Here is a 20592-nt window from a genome sequence, read left to right on the forward strand (position 1 = left end):
TTTACCTATGTCGTTGGTACCAATGTGCACCACGACAACTGGCTGTTCTCCCTCCCATTTCAGAATGTCCTGCACCCGCTCAGAGACATCCTTGACCCTTGCACCAGGGAGGCAACATACCATCCTGGAGTCTCGGTTGTGGCCGCAGAAACGCCTATCTATTCCCCTCACCATTGAATCCCCTATCACTATCGCGCTCCCACTCTTTTTCCTGCCCTCCTGTGCAGCAGAGCCAGCCACGGTGCCATGAACTTGGCTGCTGCTGCCCTCCCCTGATGAGTCATCCCCCCCAATAGTATTCAAAGCGGTGTTTCTGTTTTGCAGGGGGATGACCACAGGGGACCCCTGCACTACCTTTCTTGCACTGCTCTTCCTGCTGGTCTTCCATTCCCTATCTGGCTGTGGACCCTTCTCCTGCGGCAAGACCAACTCACTACACGTGATACTCACGTCATTCTCAGCATCGTGGATGCTCCAGAGTGAATCCACCCTCAGCTCCAATTTCGCAACGCGGACCGTCAGGAGCTCGAGGCGGATACACTTCCCACACACGTCGTCCCCAGGGACACCGGAAGTGTCCCCGAGTTCCCACATGGTACAGGAGGAGCATACCATGTGACCGAGCTCTCCTGTCATGCCTTAACCCTTAGATACCCTTAAATTGGTAATAACAATGTTACAGTTCACTTACTGATATAAAAAATAAAAAGAAAAGCTACTCACCAATCACCAGCCAATCACTTACCCCATTGGCTGTGACGTCACTTTTTGATTCCTTTCTACTTCTATTTTGCTTTCTCTCCCGCTGTAGCTGCACTGGTACCCTTTTATAGGCCGCTCCGACGCTGCTCCCACCTCTCGCCAACTGCCGCTGGTACTCGAGCTCCCGCTGGGCCTTTATAGGCCGATCCGACGCTGCTCCCACCTCTCGCCAACTGCCACTGTACTCGAGCTCCCGCTGGGCCTTTATAGGCCGCTCCGACGCTGCTCCCACCTCTCGCCAACTGCCGCTGGTACTCGAGCTCCCGCTGGGCCTTTATAGGCCGCTCCGACGCTGCTCCCACCTCTCGCCAACTGCCGCTGGTACTCGAGCTCCCGCTGGGCCTTTATAGGCCCCTCCGACGCCGCTCCCACCTCTTGCCAACTGCCCAAGGAGGGCGGGTATCACTACAGTCTTGTAGACCATGAGCTTGGTGGCAGATTTGAGGGCCTGATCTTCGAACACTCTTTTCCTCAGGCGTCCGAAGGCTACACTGGCGCACTGGAGGCGTTGTTGAATCTCATCGTCAATGTCTGCCCTTGTTGATAATAGGCTCCCGAGGTATGGAAAGTGGTCTACTTTGTCCAGCGCCGCGCCGTGGATCTTGATGACTGGAGAGTAGTGTTATGTGGCGGGCTCAGGCTGGTGGAGGACCTTTGTCCTGCGGATGTTTAGTTGTAAGGCCCATTCTTTCGTATGCCTCAATGAAGATGTTGACTATGATTTGGAGTTCAGTCTCTGAATTTGCGCAGACGCATGCATCGTAAGCGTACTGTAGTTCGACGACAGAGGTTGGGACGGTCTTGGATCTGGCCTGGAGGCGATGTAGGTTGAACAGGTTACCACTGGTTCTGTAGTTTAGTTGCACTCCAGCGGGGAGCTTGTTGAGTGTGAGGTGACCCACAACCCAAACACCCAAGGCCCCACCCCACTGCTGGCCAAGAACGGGGAGACACTCATCAAGGACACCAAGGCAGTCAGGGCCCGCTGGAAGGAGCACTTGGAAGATTTCCTTAAAAGAGATTCTGCCTTTGACTCGAGTGTCCTCGACTCCATCCTGCAGCATGCTACCCGCCACCATCGCAGCAAAGCCCCAGCCCTGCACGAGATAGAAAAGGCCATCCGCCAGCTTAACAAGGCAACGAGAGCGGATGGAATCCCCGCTGAGGCACTAAAGTATGGCGGAGAGCACTACTGGCACGAATGCATGACCTCAACTCTCTCATCTGGAAGGAGAAGAGCATGCCGGGAGATATCAGAGATGATCTTTAAAAAAGGGGACGAGTCCGACTGCGGCAACTACAGAGGAATCTCCCTGTTATCAGACACTGGGAAAGTCGTCGCTAGAACAATCCAACTCGGAAGCAGCAAAACAGCATTACAGGTGGCTCAAGGCCGAGGTCCAACAAAAACCCCGCAAACTAAAGAACAAGACAGTGGGTGGAGAAAGCACAGGAGATTCAGCAGCTGGCCGACAGCCACGATGAAATATATAAAACACTAGTTAGGCCACAGCTAGAGTACTGCATACAATTCTGGTCACCACATTATAAGGAAGTATGTGATTGCACTAGAGAGAGAACAGAGGAGATTTATGAGGATGTTGCCAGGACTGGAGTATTTTAGCTATGAGGACAGATTTGATAGGCTGGGGTTGTTTTCTTGGGAACAGAGGAGGCTGAGGGGACATTTTATTGAGATGTATAAAATGATGAAAGGCATTGATAGGGTGGATAGGAAGGGCCTATTTCCTTTAGCAGAGAGGACAATAACCAGGGGCAATAGAGTTAAAGTAATTGATAGAAAGAATTAGAGGGAAGTTGAGGAGAATTGTTTTTACCTACAGGGTGGCAGGGGTCTGGAACGGTGGTAGAGGCAGAAACCCTCACCACATTTAAAAAGTACTTGGATGTGCACTTGAAATGCTGTAACCTACAGGGCTATGGACCTAGAGCTGGAAAGTGGGATTAGGTTGGATAGCTCTTTATCGGCAGGCGTGGACATGATGGGCCGAATGGCCTCCTTCTGTGCCGCAAATTTCCATGATTTGATGAATTTCAATATCGTCAAACAAGTCATAATATCATGGAGATGTTAAGAGTGAGATTTATGGTCAAAAAGAGCACTGATATCCACACTCTATTCAACACTGTCCATTGCGGGTTAATATGGAGAGGATGCAGCCCTCACTGTCACCCCCAAGCTCACACTCCACTCATGTCCCTCCCTCCTGCAGGCCCACATCCCTCCCGCCCCTCGAGTTACACTTACCCCTCTCCATGCTCATGTCCGCCCCTCAGTCCTTCCCCTCCCGGTCCGTCCGCTCTTTACCTCCCCCGGCTGCCCGCTGACGTCTTTCCGCCGGCAAGATGGCGGCGAGCTGTGCGCGGCTGCTCGGGAGCTGGAGCCGGGCCCGGGCCGCCGGTAAGAGGCAGCAACCCGGGGACTCCTGCAGGGGCTGGGCTGGGCCACGGATCCCTGTGGGGGTCGGGCGGCCTTGGGAACCCGGGTAGCTGGTGTGGGCAGGTTATTGGAGCCGGGGATGGGACCGCACCGCCTGCCCGGGCTCCTCAGAAAGTGTGGCTGGGATAGTTGGAGGAGGAGCCCCAGTTACCCCTTCCCCAACCCGGGGCAAGGTGCTGATACCACCTCAGGACGTCGCAAAGCACTTTTTGAAGTGCAGACATTGTTGTAATGTGGGAAACACGGCAGATAATTTGCGCACAGCAAGGTCCAACCAACAGCAGTGTGTTAATGGCAGATAATCTGTTTTAGATGTTGATTGAAGGATAAATATTGGCCAGGACACCGGGGAGAATCTCCCAGCTCTTAAAATTGTGCTGTGGGATCTTTTACGGCCACCTGAGAAAGCAGACATGCCTCAGTTGAACATCTCATCCGAAAGACAGCACCTCCAACACTCCCTCAGCACTGCACTGGAGTGTCAGCCTCGATTTTTGTGCTCAAGTCTCTGGAGTGTGACTTAAACCCACAAACACCTGACTCAGATGAGTCAAATAGCCCACTCCAACTGAGATCAACTAACAGTGCAGAAAAGGGACAAGTTTTACAATTCTTGTATCTATTATGATGCAGGACTTGCAATCCTGGTAAGCAAAATAATCGAATAACTAGGGCTGTAGAAAGGACTTTAAAGATGTAATAGCAGTGCATTTGGAAAGCAGTGACAGGATGGATGGATTTATGAAAGGGAAATCATGCTTGACAAATCTTCTGGAATTTTTTGAGGATGTAACTAGTAGAGTGGATAAGGGAGAACCAATGGATGTGGTGTATTTGGACTTTCAAAAGACTTGACAAGGTCCCACACAAGAGATTAGTGTACAAAATTAAAGCACATGGGATTGGGGGTAATGTATTGACGCGGATAGAAAACTGGTTGGCAGGCAGGAAGCAAAGAGTGGGAATAAACGGGTCCTTTTCAGAATGGCAGGCAGTGACTAGTGGGGTACCGCAAGGTTCAGTGCTGGGACCCCAGCTATTTACAATATACATTAATGATTTAGACAAAGGAATTGAGTGTAATATCTCCAAGTTTGCAGATGACACTAAGCTGGATGGCAGTGTGAGCTGTGAGGAGGATGCTAAGAGTCTGCAGGGTGACTTGGACAGGTTAGGTGAGTGGGCAAATGCATGGCAGATGCAGTATAATGTGGATAAGTGTGAGGTTATCCACTTTGGTGGCAAAAACAGGAAGGCAGAATATTATCTGAATGGTGACAAGGGAGGTGCAACGAGACCTGGATGTCATGGTACATCAGTCATTGAAAGTAGACCTGCAGGTACAGCAGGCAGTAAAGAAAGCAAATGGCATGTTGGCCTTCATAACGAGAGGATTTGAGTATAAGAGCAGGGAAGTCTTGCTGCAGTTGTACAGGGCCTTGGTGAGACCACACCTTGAGTATTGTGTGCAGTTGTGATCTCCTAACCTGAGGAAGGACATTCTTGCTATTGAGGGAGTACAGCAAAGGTTCATCAGACTGATTCCCTTATAGCAGGACTGACATATGACGAAAGACTGGATCGACTAGGCTTATATTCACTGGAATTTAGAAGAATGAGAGGGGATTTCATTGAAGCATATCAAATTCTGACAGGATTGGACAGGTTAGATGCAGGAAGAATGTTCCCGATGTTGGGGAAGTTCAGAACCAAGAGTCACAGTCTAAGGATAAGAGGTAAGCCATCGAGGACCGAGATGAGGAGAAACCTTTTCACCCAGAGAATTGTGAACCTATGGAATTCTCTACCACAGAAAGTTGTTGAGTCCAGTTCATTGGACATATTCAAAAGGGAGTTAGATGTGGCCCTTACGGCTAAAGGGATCAGCGGGTATGGAGAGAAGGCAGGAGTGGGGTACTGAAGTTGCCTGATCAGCCATTATCATATTGAATGGTGGTGCAAGCTCGAAGGGCCGAATAGCCTGCTCCTGCACCTATTTTCTATGTTTCTAAGTTTAAACTAAATAGTGGGGTGGAAGGCTTCAAGTGAGCAGAAATTTAATGTCAAAGAACAAGGAGAAAGCAATAGACCAGGATACCAATGAGGCAAATGATAAAGAGAGTGCGACAGGAATTGACAGAATGTATACAAATAAGAGTATCAGAAAGTGGGGTCAAAGCAGGGACAAACAGTAACAAAAATTAAAAGCTCTTTATCTGAATGCACACAGCATTCATAACAAGATAGATGAGTTGACGCCACAAATAGATATAAATCTGATAGCCATTACAGAGACGTGGTTGCAAGGTGACCAAGGCTGGGAACTGAATATTCAGGGGTATTTGACAATTTGGAAGGAGAGACAGAAAGGAAAAGGAGGTGGAGTAGCTCTGTTAATAAAGGATGAGATCAGTACAGTAGTGAGAAATGATATTGGCTCAGAAGATCAAGATGTAGAATCAGTTGCGGTGGAGATAAAAAATAATATGGGGAAGAAGTCACTGGTGGGCATAGTCTATAGGCCCTTTAATAGTAGCTACACTGTTGCAAGAAATAATGGAGGCTTGTAAGAAAGGAACGGCAATAATCCTGGGTGATTTTAATCTTCATATTGATTGGACAAATCAAATTGGCCGAGGTAGCCTTGAGGAAGAATTCATAGAATGTATCCGGGATGGTTTCCTTGAACAATACGTTGCAGAACCAACCAGAGAGCAGGCTATCTTAGATCTGATACTGTGTAATGAGACAGGATTAATAAATGATCTCCTAGTAAAGGATCCTCTAGGAAAGAGTGATCATAGCATGGTTGAATTTCAAATTCAGTTGCAGAGTGAGAAAGTTGGATCTTAAACCAGTATCCTGATCTTAACTAAAGGAGATTACAAAGGTATGAAGGCAGAGTTGGCTAAAATGGACTAGGAAAATAGATTAAAGTGTAAGACAGTTGATAAGCAGTGGCAGACATTTAAGGAGATATTTCATAACTCTCAAAAATATATTCCAGTGAGAAGGAAAGACTTTGAGAAGGGAGAACCATCCATGGCTAACTAAGGAAATAAAGGATGGTATCAAATTGGAAACAATGGCACACAAAGTGGCCAAGATTAGTGGGAGGCCAGAGGATTGGGAAACTTTTAAAAACCAGCAAAGGTCGACTTAAAAAAAATAGAGAGGGAAGACAGATTATGAAAGTAAACTAGCAAGAAATATAAAAACAGATAGTAAGAGTTTCTACATGTATATAAAAATGAAGAGAGTAGCTAAAGTAAATGTTGGTCCCTTAGAGGATGAGTCTGGGGAATTATAATGGAAAATAGGGAAATGGCAGAGACTTTGAACAAATATTTTTTATCGGTCTTCACGATAGAAGACACTAAAAACATCCCAATAGTGGATAATCAAGGTGCTATTATGAAAGTAAACTAGCAAGAAATATAAAAACAGTTAGTAAGAGTTTCTACACTTAAAACAGTCACTATCACTAAAGAAAAAGTAGTCGGTAAAATAATGGGATTAAAGGTGGACAAGTCCCCTGGACCTGATGGCTTGCATCCTAGGGTCTTAAAAGAGATGGCTGCAGAGATAGTGGATGCATTAGTTGTAATCTACCAAAATTCCCTGGATTCTGGTGAGATCCCAGCGGATTGCAAAACCGCAAATGTAATGCCCTTATTTAAAAAAGGAGGCAGACAGAAAACAGGAAACTATAGACCAGTTAGTCTAACATCTGTCATTGGGAAAATGCTGGTGTCCATTATTAAGGAAGTAGTAGCAGGACATTATACAGTCAAGCAGAGTCAGCATAGATTTATGAAAGGGAAATCATCTTTGACAAATTTGCTGGAATTCTTTGAGGATGTAACAAGCAGGGTGGATAAGGGGGGAGCCATTGGATGTGATGTATTTGGATTTCCAGAAGGCATTCGATAAGGTGCCATATAAAAGTTCACGGGATTAGGGGTAATATATTAGCATGGAGAGAGGGTTGGCTAACTAACAGAAAATAGAGAATCGGGATAAATGTGTCATATTCCGATTGGCAAACAGTAACTAGTGGGGTGCCACAGGGATCGGTGCCGGGGCCTCAACTATTTACAGTCGATATTAATGACTTGGATGAAGGGATTGAGTGTAATGTAGCCAAGTTTGCTGATGATACAAAGACGGATGGGAAAGCAAATTGTTAGGAGGACACAAAAAATCTGCAAAGGGATATAGACAGGCTAAGTGAGTGGGCAAAAATTTGGCAGATGGAGTATAATGTGGGAAGGTGCGAGGTTATCCACTTTGGCAGAAAAAATAAAAAAGCAAATTATTATTTAAATAGAGAGAAATTACAAAATGCTGCAATACAGAGGGACCTGGGGGACCTTGTGCATGAAACACAAAGTTTGTATGCGGGTACAGCAAGTAATCAGGAAGGCAAATGGAATGTTGGCCTTTATTGCAAAAGGGATGGAGTATAAAAGCAGAGAAGTCATGTACAGTGTATTTGTGAGGCCATACCTAGAGTACTGTGTACAATTTTGGTCTCCTTATTTAAGGAGGGATATACTTGCATTGGAGACAGTTCAGAGAAGGTTCACTAGTTTGATTCCTGAGATGAAGGGGTTGACTTATGAAGAAAGGTTGAGTGGGTTGGGCCTATACTCTGGAGTTTAAAAGAATGCGAGGTGATCTTATTGAAACATATAAGATACTGAGGGGGCTCGACAAGGTAGATGCAGAAAGGATGTTTCCCCTCGTGGGGGAATCTAGAACTAGGGGGCATAGTCTCAGAATAAGGGGGTCGCCCATTTAAAATTGAGATGAGGAGGAATTTCTTCTCAGAGGGTTATAAATCTGTGGAATGCTCTGCCCCAGATAGCTGTGAAAGCTGGGTCATTGAATATATTTAAGTTGGAGATGGACAGATTTTTGGGGTTATGGGGAGCGGGCAGGCAAGTGGAGCTGAGCCCAAGATCAGATCAGCCATGATCTTAATTCAATGGCGGAGCAGGCCCGAGGGGCCAAATGACCTACTCCTGCACCTATTTCTTATGCTCTTATGTTTATAATTCTATTTATTCTGCTTCTGTGGAATTCCTTTCTCCTTGATCCTGATATCATGTTGGCATCACATCATCATGTGTGAGACAGTATGTGGTTCCTGTTTTATATGTCATATGTCACATAATAAACTAATTTGCCCGCTCCCCATGACCCCTTATCGTTTAAGAAAGTGTCTATTTCAGTCTTAAACTTATTCAATGTCCCAGCTTCAACAGCTCTCTGAGGCAGCGAATTCCACAGATTTACAACCCTTTGAGAGAATAAATCTCAGTTTTAAATGGGTGGCCCCTTATTCTAAGATCATGCCCTCTAGTTCTAGTCTCCCCCATCAGTGGAAACATCCACCTTGTCAAGCCCCCTCATAATCTTATACGTTTCGATAAGATCATCTCTCGTTCTTCTGAATTCCAATGAGTAGAGACCCAACCTATTCAACCTTTCTTCATAAGTCAACCCCCTCAACCCTGGAATCAACCTAGTGAATCTTCTCTGAACTGCCTCCAAGGCAAGTATATCATTTTGTAAATATGGAAGCCAAAACTGCACGCAGTATTCCAGGTGTGGCATCACCCATACCTTATATAGCTGTAGCAAGACTTCCCTGCTTTTATACTGCAATAAAGGCCAAAATACCATTGGCCTTCCTGATCACTTGCTGTACCTGGATACTATCCTTTTGTGTTTCATGCACAAGTACTCCCAGGTCTTGCTGTACTGCGGCACTTTATAATCTTTCTCCATTTAAATAATAACTTGCTCTTTGATTTTTTTTCTGCCAAAGTGCATGACCTCACACTTTCCAACATTATACTCCATCTGCTAAATTTTTGCCCACTCACTTAGCCTGTTTATGTCCTTTTGCAGATTTTTTGTCCTCCTCACACATTGCTTTTCCTCCCATCTTTGTATCGTCAGCAAACTTGGCTACGTTATACTCAGTCCCTTCTTCCAAGTCGTTAATATAGATTGTAAATAGTTGGGGTCCTAGCACTGATCCCAGCGGCACCCCACTAGTTACTGGTTGACAACCAGAGAATGAACCATTTATCCCGACTCTCTGTTCTCTGTTAGTTAGCCAATCCTCTATCCATGCTAATATATTACCCCAACCCCGTGAACCTTTATCTTGTGCAGTAACCTTTTATGTGGTACCTTGTCAAATGCCTTCTGGAAGTCCAAATGCACCACATCCACTGGTTCCCCTTTATCCACCCTGTTCGTTACATCCTCAAAGAACTCCAGCAAATTTGTCAAACATGATTTCCCCTTCATAAATCCATGCTGACTCTGCCTGACTGAATTTTGCTTTTCCAAATGTCCTGCTACTGCTTCTTTAATAATGGACTCCCAACATTTTCCCAACCACAGATGTTAGGCTAACTTGTCTATACTTTCCTGCTTTTTATCTGCCTCTTTTAGATAGGGGTGTTATATTTGCAATTTCTCCCCAGCTTCTCTAGTTTCTCCACATAACTGAAGTCCCTCATCCCTGGTACCATTCTAGTAAATCTCTTCTGCACCCTTGTCAAGGCCTTGACATTCTGAAATGTGGTGCCCAGAATTGAACACAATACTCCAGCTGAGGCATAACCAGTGTTCCCTCGCCACTGACTCCATCCCTCTCCCTCGCATCTATCTGAGGCTTAACCAGACTGTTCACAACCTTGGTGCCATATTTGACTCTGACAGGAGCTGGCGGCCACATATCCACAGTATAACTAAAACTGCCTAGTTCCACCTCCGTAACATTGGCCACCTCCGCATCTGCTCATCTGCTGCTGAAACCCTCATCCATTGTTACCTCTAGATGTGACTACTTCAACGCACTCCTGGTTGGCCTCCTACGTAAACTTGAGGTATTCCAAAACTCGGCAGCCCATGTCCTAACTCGCACCAAGTCCCGCTCACCCATCACCCCTGTGCTCGCTGCTCTACATTGGCTCCCGGTTCAGCAAAGTCTCGATTTCAAAATTCTCATCCTCATTTACAAATCCTTCCACAGCCTCTGTAATCTATTTCAGCCCCGATGTCAGCGCTCCTCAAATTCTGCCCTCTTGAGCATCCCTGATTATAACTGCTCAACCATTGTTGGGCGTGCCTTCAGCTGTCTGGGCCCTAAGCTCTGGAATGCCCTAGCTGAACCTCTCCGCCTCTCTACATCTCTTTCCTCCTTTAAGACGCTTCCTAAAACCTACCTCTTTTGACCAAGCTTTTGGTCATCTGCCGTAATTTCTCCTTGTGGCTCGGTGTCAAATTTATTTGTTTTGTCTTATAACACTGCTGTGAAGCGCCTTGGGACGTTTTACTATGTTAAAGGCGCTATATAAATAAAAGTTGTTTTATAAATGTTTAGCATAACATTCTTGCTTTTGCACTCTATTCCTCTATAATAAAGCCATTGATCCCGTGTGCTTTTATGTAATGTGTAATTGGCAGTGTTATACAGGCAGAATGCAGGACATTAATGTGTAATGGACAGTGTTATACAGGCAGTGTAGAAGATTTAACTATACACTCTAGAAAAGCTCGACATCAGTGGGAGTAGAGGAAAATGTTCTACTCTCTATAGAGTCTTGAATTTGACCTCTAATGGGGAATAAGGTGAATAAAGCAATTTTTATTTTGGAGAAAAAGACTTTGAACGTTTCATTGGACAGAAAGAGGCATAGTAGCAGCTCAGCGTTTAACAAAGGAAGACAAAAATATAAAAAATTTTTCTGCATAAACCTTCAGAGAAGCAATGAAAATAGAACATGCTTTATTCAAAACAGTATTTGTGACTTAAATTGTTTACACATTCAAAAAAAGTTTCCTATTTTGATATATATATAAATGTTATTATGCATACAGTATGTAACAAATAACATTCTCTTTTTATAGTGTCTTCAGTATCATTTGCAACAAGATATCAAAGTTCTCAACCAAGGTAATTTGCGAATCGACATAAAATTGTTCATTAGTCGAATCTTAGAAGTCATGGCTAATCATACAGTGCACAGCAGCAGGAGAAACTGTTTCCACGAGCGGGTGAGTCGGGAATCAGAGGACACACATATAAGATCATTGGCAGAAGAAACAGAGGGGGTCTGAGAAAAAGAAAATACGCACTGAGTCGTTCTGATCCGGAATGCATTGCCTGAATGGGTAGTGGAACCAGATTCAGTGGTACTTTCAAAAACGAATTGGGTATACATTTCAAAGGGAACAATTTGAAGGGCTATGGGGAAAGAGCAGGGGAGTGGGACCAATTGGATAGCTCTTTCAAAGAGCCAGCACAGGCACGATCATTCTGTGCTATCTTAACAGGAATGATGGGCTAATTTAATGTTCAATGGTCTTTCTAAAGTTTTTAAATAAAGAAATTCGATAAATCCCATAAATTTTGAACATTTTTTGTTGCATTTTCTGCTTGAGCTTTATAAAACTGCAAGAAAAGTGTAACCACAGTGTTCAAATTAAATTCCTGTTCCCCACAATGGTGATTACTCGTTGGTGCAGAGTATTGCCTTATTGGCAGTTGAAGACTCTCTGGTTGTCTGTGCGTTGACATCAGCAGTTTTCAAAACTTTTCTGTGTGGGGTCCTTCTGCAAATATTGACACGATTCTGGATGCCCTTAGACCTACCCTTCAGAAAGACAATGGCCCAGAATTTCCTGAAAAATGGTACTGTATCTACGTCGTAAAGCATTTTTCCAACACAAAAGTCCGAAGAAAATGTAACGTGACGACGGTTTTCATGCTACTCCGTATTTTCCTTGGGCCTTTGCACCGTTTTGCCAAAACCTTCGACAAAACACTTTGAAGCATCATTGATCATATTTCCTCCCACTTTCAGCTTGCCATGTCCAGTTAAAGCAAGAAACCATGGCGTAGGTGGGCCCGAGGTCACCTAGTAGCAACGTAATTTTGGCTCTCTCAATTCTCAGCCTGGGAGAACCATTCAAGCTTTGCAGCTTCATCTCTGTGGTTTGGAGTTGACTTTTTACTTTTATTTTTGTATATTCTCTTACTGACATCTTCAGTTTTCCTGTCCAGAGTGCCGAGAGTGTCAATAACAGTGACAATAGAACAATATTTCCATGTGAACCTTAAGAGAGATGTGGCCACAGAAATAAAGCCCAGCATCAACGAAGCAGTGCAGACGTAATTAAGCATCAAAGATCAAGATGGCAGCAGTGCACTCCGGTCATGGCTTTGAGGTGCCGCAAATCACGGCCGATGGACCACAGAGGACACGAGTACGTGCTGTGCTCCTGGGGCATTCTTTTCAGTCCTTCAGTCCTTCAGGATAATCGGCACGTGAACCAGCGGGAGTTACAGTGTAACTTGCCGATTGCAGCATTCCAGGATATTCCCGGCCAATATCAGCTCTCCAAAGAAGAACAGTGCAGAAGACATTTTTCCATCAGTGTATGGGAACACAAAAACACTGCTATTAAAGGCCATAAAAGGAGCAGCGCGGTGGCCCCGACCTGCGAGAGGACCATCAGCGGCAGGTCGAGTCCATAAAAGGAGAAGTGTGGCGGCCCTGGACCAGCGTGGAGCATACCACTCCAAGGTACAGTGCGAGCTGGTCCGGGAGGGCGACGGCTGTGAAGAGGGCAACTGGATTGGACATCACCATAACCCAGCTCAGTGATTGGAGCATGGGCAGGTACAGCTGGAGCAGCGAGATCGGGGTGAAGGAGCGGCGAGAGATTGCAGAGCGATGTGATCGGGGCCCAGGAGAGGCGTGGGCCCAGGGGCAGCACAGGCCAGCCCATACTGCGATATGTGCGCGCACTAGGTCGGTGCAGTAGAGCTGCTCTCCAGTCTTGGTTAACCCTTGCCACTGGACCAATACCTAGCTCTGTCAAGCCCTTGTGGTGGCTGGTGTGCAACGGCCGCCACACGTTAAAAAAAATCCACGCACAGGCATCTTCCACCCTTCAATATGCAGTTCGGGACCTGGAATATCAGGTCCCTCATTGAAACACCTGTGAACTCATTAAACTCATTCCTTTTTGGCGTGGAAGCAACTCATCCTCTATTCAAGGGACCACCTAAGAAGGAGGCTATTAAATGAACATACAAAAAAATCCCATAGGATAGAGTTCTCAATCCATTGCTCGTGGGTGCAGTACACCTAGCCCCAGACAGCAATCTGATGACCTCGCCGACTCCCAATATTCATCCAGTTTGAAAGCCATTTATGTAGCTGCGTAAAAAAATTTTTTAAATTATGCAATGCAGCAATGTATCATAGCGCCTGTAATCTCTTCAAATTATCAAATCAATGAAGCTCAGCAAATGAAGATGTTTAAAGATTATATATGTAGCACTTATTATACTACCAGAAATAAAGCCCGTCATTTTTTTAATTGCAGGATCTGTTTGTCCCTCATTAAAATGGTTTTGAATGCATTTGACTTTATAAACTGAAAAATCATTTTTAAAGCCTTCAATATAGTAGTTCAGTGCTTCACTTGGATTTCCTAAGTTTTATGTTTATAACAATGTGTTAATTCAATTTACTGGTGTTTTAATATTGTCATTGTAAATTAAATCTAACAGAAAAGAAGCAATAACGTCATTGTCAAAACCGCCGTGGCCTGAGGTCAAATTGCCGGATCCTGAAGAGGAGGCAAAACACCACATGGGTAAAGTTTGAAATTATGCACTTTGGCTAAAGCACAGGCATTATCTGATAGATACGCCCCATAAAGCACTTGAGACATAAACTCATATTACCCAGACCTGCTAGAGCAACAATTGGATAAAATTTGATATTCATTCCTGTTGAAGAATCATAAAAAATAAAATCTGATTTTGCCCATTAAGCTATCATGGAGCTGTGTTGACTAATGTTGGAGCAGATTTCTTAGTCATATCTGCAATCTGTGCCAAAAGACCAATTTGGTTATTTAGCTGTGTTTTGTTTGCAGAGGTTGTACAGAATGTAAATGCTCTGATCTCCACGGGAGAATACAGCAGACTGTTCGCAGTCGTCCACTTTGCTAGTCGGCAATGGAAAGTAACCAACGAAGACTTGATCCTGATAGAAAATCATATTGAAGCAGACTGTGGAGACAGGATCAGGTTAGAGAAGGTAAGGAAATTAGAGTGACCTTATTAAAGTGTGCATTGTCGATCTAACCTGAAACAAAGTTTCTTCATATTTGCCGGAGAGCTCTGATCACCACCCTGTAAAGAACATTGAGAAATGCTGACAGTGTCAGTGGGATGATGTTTTTAAAAATACATGTGTGTATTTTTTTGTAGGTTCTGTTAGTCGGTGGGGATGACTTCACACTAATCGGGAGGCCACTGCTTGGGTAAGTTTTAGTTTATAAAAATTAACAATTCACTAATACACTAAAATGAATCTTATTTAAACTATCTACGCACTTACCATATAAAGAGCACCCATGACTTTTTAAATTTATCCAGAAAGAGCTAAATAATTAAATGAGTTTGATTATGACCATCTCACTTAGTTTTTAAATATATTTTTATTTCACATTGTAGTTATTTTCCCCTCTCATTCCCCAAGTGGCATGTATTGTTTGTGGGTAAACAGGGCAAAGACTTACCTGTGCTGATGTGCTTGTATTTGGAAGATGTGCTTTGCAGCCAATCTTAACTTTGTTCTTCTGACAAGTGATTTCCTTTCATTATTCGCTGGGTGCCCGCTTGTAAACAAACACACTAGGAGTCAACAGTTTGCCTTTAACCACTATCTTAGTAATGTGGAAATATTTAGAGTTTGTAACAAAACACGATACGAGATTTTCATTCAGCTTGAGTCTTTGGTATTGGGCAAGCTTGGAACCATACCTCCATACAATTGTGCCCATAAAAATCGATTTGCAATGCCTATTAAACTGCTACAGTATTAGAGTTTAACCAAACTTGAAAGTAACTTTAGGTCATCAAGAATGACTGGTGGAGACTTTTCATGCATGGTTACTTCCTATTTTAAACCTTTAAACATTGAGCAAAGTTTGCACTGGCTCAAAGTGCTCAGGGCTGCTGGTTTAGTACACATGCCTTTTAAAAGATTAATTTGATGTAATCACAATAGAAAGTATGTCGTGATTTCATAATGAATCATGGTGAGTCACAAAATTTGGTGTCTTTCACTGTGAAGTACCTTGGGACATGTTACTACGTTAAAGGCACTATATAAATGCAAGTTGTTGTTCTTAGGCGTGACCTTATACGAGTGGAGGCCACAGTCATTGAGAAGACCGAATCTTGGCCAAGAGTGCATTTCAGATTCAAACGGAGAAAGCGTTACCGTAGAACAAGGAGTAAGTAAAGATCTGCAACATTTTCGTAATGTGAACAAATATTTTGCTTTTAATGTATTGTAACTAAAATTAGTGTTTTATCTGTAAGTGTACTTAAAAGGTTTTACAAAAATCAGTGTAGAATTCAGTTTTATTGCTTAAATCACTCTCAGCATACAAGAGTGTAAAATCCCTCTGGTGCCTACAGATAAGCCTTTATGTAGCATATTTCTGTCACTTACTTTCTGTATTTGACAGCATGTACTAATGCATACACATTGAAGCAGTACTAATGATTGATAAAACAATCGCTCATTACAATATATTAGCATATATAGAGGATTGGATAACTAACAGAAAACAGAGAGACAGAGTCGGGCTAAATTGTTCATTCTCGGGTAACTAGTGGGGTGCTGCAGGGATCAGTGCTGGGACCCCAACTATTTACAATCTATATTAATGACTTGGAAGAGGGGACTGAGTGTAACGTAGCCAAGTTTGCTGACGACACAAAGATGGGAGGAAAAGCAGTGTGTGAGGAGGACACAAAAAACCTGCAAAAGGACATACTAACTGAGTGGGCAAAAATTTAGCAGATGGAGTATAATGTTGGAAAGTGTGTGGTTATGCACTTTGGCGGAAAAAAAAAAATCAAATCATGGAGAAAAATTGCAAAGTGCTGTAGTACAGCGGGACCTGGGGATTTTGGTGCATGAAACACAAAAGGTCAGTATGCAGGTACAGCAAGTGATCAGGAAGGCCAATGGAATCTTGACCTTTATTGCAAAGGGCATGGAGTATAAAGCAGGGAAGTCTTGCTGCAGTTATAGAGGGTATTGGTGAGGCCACACTTGGAATACTGTGTACAGTTTTGGTTTCCATATTTAAGAAAAGATATACTTGCTTTGGAGGCAGTTCAGAGAAGGTTCACTAAGTTGATTCCGGAGATGAGGAGGTTGACTTATGAGGAAAAGTTGAGTAGGTTGGGCCTCTACTCATTGGAATTCAAAAGAATGAGGGGTGATCTTATCGAAACGTATAAGATTATGAGAGGGCTTGACAAGGTAGATACAGAGAGGATGTTTCCACTGATAGGGGAGACTAGAACTAGAGGGCATGATCTTAGAATAAGGGGCTGTCCATTTAAAACTGAGATGAGGAGAAATTTCTTCTTAGGGTTGTAAATCTGTGGAATTCACTGACTCAGAGCTGTGGAAGCTGCGACATTGAATAAATTTGAGTCAGAGATAGACAATTTCTTAACTGATAAGGGGTTATGGGGAGCGGGCGGGGAAGTGGGCCTGAGTCCATGATCAGATCAGCCATGATTGTATTAAATGCTGGAGCAGGCTCGAGGAGCCTTATGGCCTGCTCCTGTTCTTATATGACTTTGTATTCCATTTACTGCCTAAAATACGATTTTTCTTTTTATATGCCATCCCTAACTTTGTTTATAATCATCTTGTTTGCTTTTGCACTGAATCTATTTATCTTCGCTCGAGGGTTCCCTTGTTTGAAGCATTTTTCTTTGTCGGTTTACCTCTTTGGTCCATGGTCCCAATACCATTTCCTACTACTTTATGTTAGGCTTTTTACATACATCTTTCTAGCACCTTTTTAAAATCCCTTTAAAGTTTTCCACTAGTATCTTGAAGTTATTTAAATGGGATGATCATTTTTTTTTTCTTTTACAGTAAATGTGCAACCTCAGACTGTTCTCAGGATCAACACAATTGAGATTGCTCCAGCTCTGGCGTGACAGTATGGACAATCTCATACTGTCCTAGGTGGTCTTAGTCAGTCCCGAGGTTAAAGTGAAAGGACACCATCCTGTAAACCCAGGAATTCGGGCACAGGGACTGCATTCCTATGGACTCTCAATCATGTGGCATTATCTAATATTTTGAGTTTGTTTCCATAGGTGACTGTTGATGCTTGAATGTTGTGTTCTAGATCAGTTATTTGTAATGTCAAAAGGATGTGAAAATAAATCTTTTTATAAAATCTGATTCCAGCTGTCCCTTTTAAAGGTATTTTGGGAGATTACCTATAATGGGAGGAGTGGGTCACTTGTCTACCCATTGCACTGATAAAAATGGGGGTGGGGGAAGAGTGGACAGAAATGGCCTCCGTGAATACAATGCTGAAGAACAAAGCTGTTGATAGAGATACAAACCTTTATACCATCACGTGTCGCAGAAGAGTGTTTGCGTTTTATTACATTGGCGGTCCACAGGTGGTTACGGGGTGGTATAGTATTCTTCATCGTGAAACTGGATACTGAATGCAGGCTCTTCAACTATGTGAAGCTTGCCGCAGCAAAGAGTTTGTTATAAGGTATTTACTGCAGGTAGGGAAAAGTATTAATAGTTCTGGTAAAAACTGATTAGCTGACTTTTTAATGGAAAGAAATAATTTAAAAAATGCAATCCTGAAAGCACTGGTGAAACGATTGGCGAATCCCATTTTCTTGGGTAATAAAGGAAGTTGACTTGTTTAGTCACTGTAAAGCAGTGGGCCTGCTGATTAGTTATTTCACAATCTAGTTATTTATATCCTTGACTTCCACTAATTTGTAAATCTAATTGTGTGATGCATGTGTGTGTACCCTACTCTATAATGATTGAGATAATGGTGGCGGTGGGGGGGAAGTGAGTCAATAACATACTGTGGAAAAAAAACAGAAATTCTAATCAAACTGGCTGAAGTGAGTCTCAATGGTGCATTCGTCTCTGTTCAGTCATGGTACATGTTTCAAGACAAAAAAGTATTTTCATTAATGCCCTTTATTACTTTTCTGCAGTTTGAAAAAACAAAACAATTTTGATCAAACCTCTAGACAAGTTGAAGTAGGACAAACAAGAATCCATAGAAGACATTTTTAATACTGCCCAATCTAACAAATTACTATGTTGCAAATAAAAGAACTTGCATTTATTTGGGCCTTATCACATCAGAATGCAAATTGCAAGATCCAAACAGCGAATGAGATGAATGGCCAGGTACATCTACTAACTATTAATATGAACCATAAATCTATTTTTGGCAATGTTGATTAAGGAAGAAATGTTGGCCAGGACACACAATTCCCTGCTCATCTTCAAATCGTGCCACAGGATCCATCAGAAGTACTGCTTCAGGTTAATCCAAAATTACAATACAACAGCTCGTCTTTCCTGCACTGAAATGCCAGTCTAGATTAGGTGTTGGAGCAGATCCTGAACTCCCAGCCTTCTGACTCACTTCAGGGTTACCAACTGAGCTGTACTGAAAATTATGGCCTACAGTCGCAAACAAACAGGATTAGGGTTCCTTCAGTTGTATCACTGCAATTAGTTGGAGTTGCTGAGGCAAATAACAATACATTGTGCAGTGAATTCAGTGCAAAAAAAATCAAAGTCAAAAGCTTGAATCAGTAAAAGTGAGCATAATGCTGTCGGATTGTCATTAAAAACCCAAATGGTTCTTTTGGGGCCCCAAGTGTCGTTGAGCAAAATAAACCTGCTGTCCTTACCCAGTCAAGTCTGTATGTGGCTCTAGTCCCACACCAATGTGGGATTCGAACTGTCCTGGGATCCTGGGAAGCCACTCGGGTGTATCAAACTGTTAAGGGTCAACCTGAAGCTCCTGTCAGAGGATGCTTCTACAACAAGGATAGTGTGTTAATATAAACACAGTACAATCTATATGCAAATATTCACACAATCTATATTTGAAAAAAGCTTCCCAATAATAAAAATCTAAATCTTGTCCCACATTTTAAATTTTTGCCTACATAATCAACAATCACCGCACTTCAAAAAAGAAATTCACTAGCTTTAAAGTGCATTGTGTGGTCCCCAGGATGTTCTATGGTGCTATATAAAAGCAAGTTCTTTCTGACAAAGTTCACCACTAGAACACTAACATCTAAAACCAAAGTATCTGAAATTGTACAAGGTGAATGTTTGTCAAACAAATACACGTTAGCATAAATAGATAATTTAACCAGCACAGTATTACAGTTTATTCCTATTAAAACACAAAGACACGTTACAAGTCTAAGGGGGAAAAGTATTTTACACATCACTTTCTGGCAACTACTAGACGACACATGTAAAAAATAAAAACAAAAAAAGCTGGAAATGCTCTGTGGCGAGAGAAACAGCTAACGTTGCAGAGTTAACTTCTGATTGACCTGAAACGTTAACTCTTTCTCTCTCCACAAATGCTACCTGACCTGAGTGTTTCCAGCATTATTTGTTTTTATTTCAAATTTCCAGCATCGGCAGTATTTTACTCTTGTTTTACATGTGAAGCATTTTGTTTTCTGTAGAGTTGCTGAGTATCTTGCCTGAGATAAAATGAACAAAGAACATTAAATGATACTGTTCACATGAAGGTAAACTACATGAGGTTGTGTACGCGGTTTCCGAGCAAGTGTAAAATAATGCAGGACTATCAATCGGTAGGTAGCCCAGAACAATAATGGTCAACAATTTATAAAAATAATATTCAGTCTATAATAAAATATTTTTTTTTAAATGGGGCCAAAATTGAAAACTTGGTTGCTTTCACTCTGAAATGCTATTTGTTCACAAATTTAATTACACTACTACATTCTGTTATGCTATTTGTGAGATACCTTAAGGAAAATGTAAGAAGATTTTAAAAATTAGACTTATTAATCTGCTTCTCAAACTGTTGAGGTTCATTTTTATCCCCTATTTAAATTATTGTTGGCACGGCATATTTAAATAATAATAAAAATGGATCTAGATTTCTTTGAGGTACATATGAAGTACAAACCTGGTCTATAAATTCAAGTTCACCAATGTTGAAATCGTGTGCCCCCCCAATTACATTAACAAGTAAGGTTTGGGGGACATATGGCACAGTTTGCTGTAAGTACATTTTGAGCACTTTTCTGGGGTCTGCAAAGGTTTCAACAGGGCTCAATATATACAGGTCTTTTAATAGAATTTATTTCACATTTTGTTTACTTAATGCAGCTTCAGTCACTAGAAATTGTTCTTAAAAGATATATTCTACTTGGCTGCACA

The 20592-nt window shown here is 42.6% G+C and overlaps 2 protein-coding genes across 5 annotated transcripts in view; one reads left to right on the forward strand and one right to left on the reverse strand.

Moving 5' to 3' along the window:
• The window catches only part of ighmbp2 (immunoglobulin mu DNA binding protein 2), a 64400-nt gene extending 61326 nt beyond the window's left edge, over positions 1 to 3074 (reverse strand). For all 3 annotated transcript variants that reach the window (XM_070899396.1, XM_070899395.1, XM_070899392.1), the window contains exon 1: positions 3032 to 3074. In XM_070899396.1, the coding sequence (XP_070755497.1) occupies positions 3032 to 3047 (16 nt within the window). In that variant the 5' untranslated portion in view covers positions 3048 to 3074. The remainder of the gene's footprint in view (positions 1 to 3031) is intronic.
• A 26-nt stretch (positions 3075 to 3100) lies between these two features.
• On the forward strand, positions 3101 to 17559 carry mrpl21 (mitochondrial ribosomal protein L21). 2 transcript variants are annotated; one of them, XM_070898564.1, is made up of 7 exons: positions 3101 to 3184; positions 11159 to 11204; positions 13833 to 13918; positions 14204 to 14367; positions 14541 to 14593; positions 15468 to 15571; positions 17245 to 17559. In XM_070898564.1, exons 1-7 carry the CDS (start codon positions 3130 to 3132, stop codon positions 17307 to 17309), a joined length of 573 nt encoding a protein of 190 aa, XP_070754665.1. In that variant the 5' UTR covers positions 3101 to 3129; the 3' UTR covers positions 17310 to 17559. The 2 variants fall into 2 exon arrangements, with proteins under 2 accessions (XP_070754665.1, XP_070754666.1); XM_070898565.1 differs by lacking the exons at positions 3101 to 3184; positions 11159 to 11204 and adding an exon at positions 11213 to 11305.
• Positions 17560 to 20592: the final 3033 nt, after the last annotated feature.

This window comes from Pristiophorus japonicus, chromosome 14 (assembly GCF_044704955.1).
Source record: "Pristiophorus japonicus isolate sPriJap1 chromosome 14, sPriJap1.hap1, whole genome shotgun sequence".
In the NCBI taxonomy this organism is placed as follows: Eukaryota; Metazoa; Chordata; class Chondrichthyes; family Pristiophoridae; genus Pristiophorus; species Pristiophorus japonicus.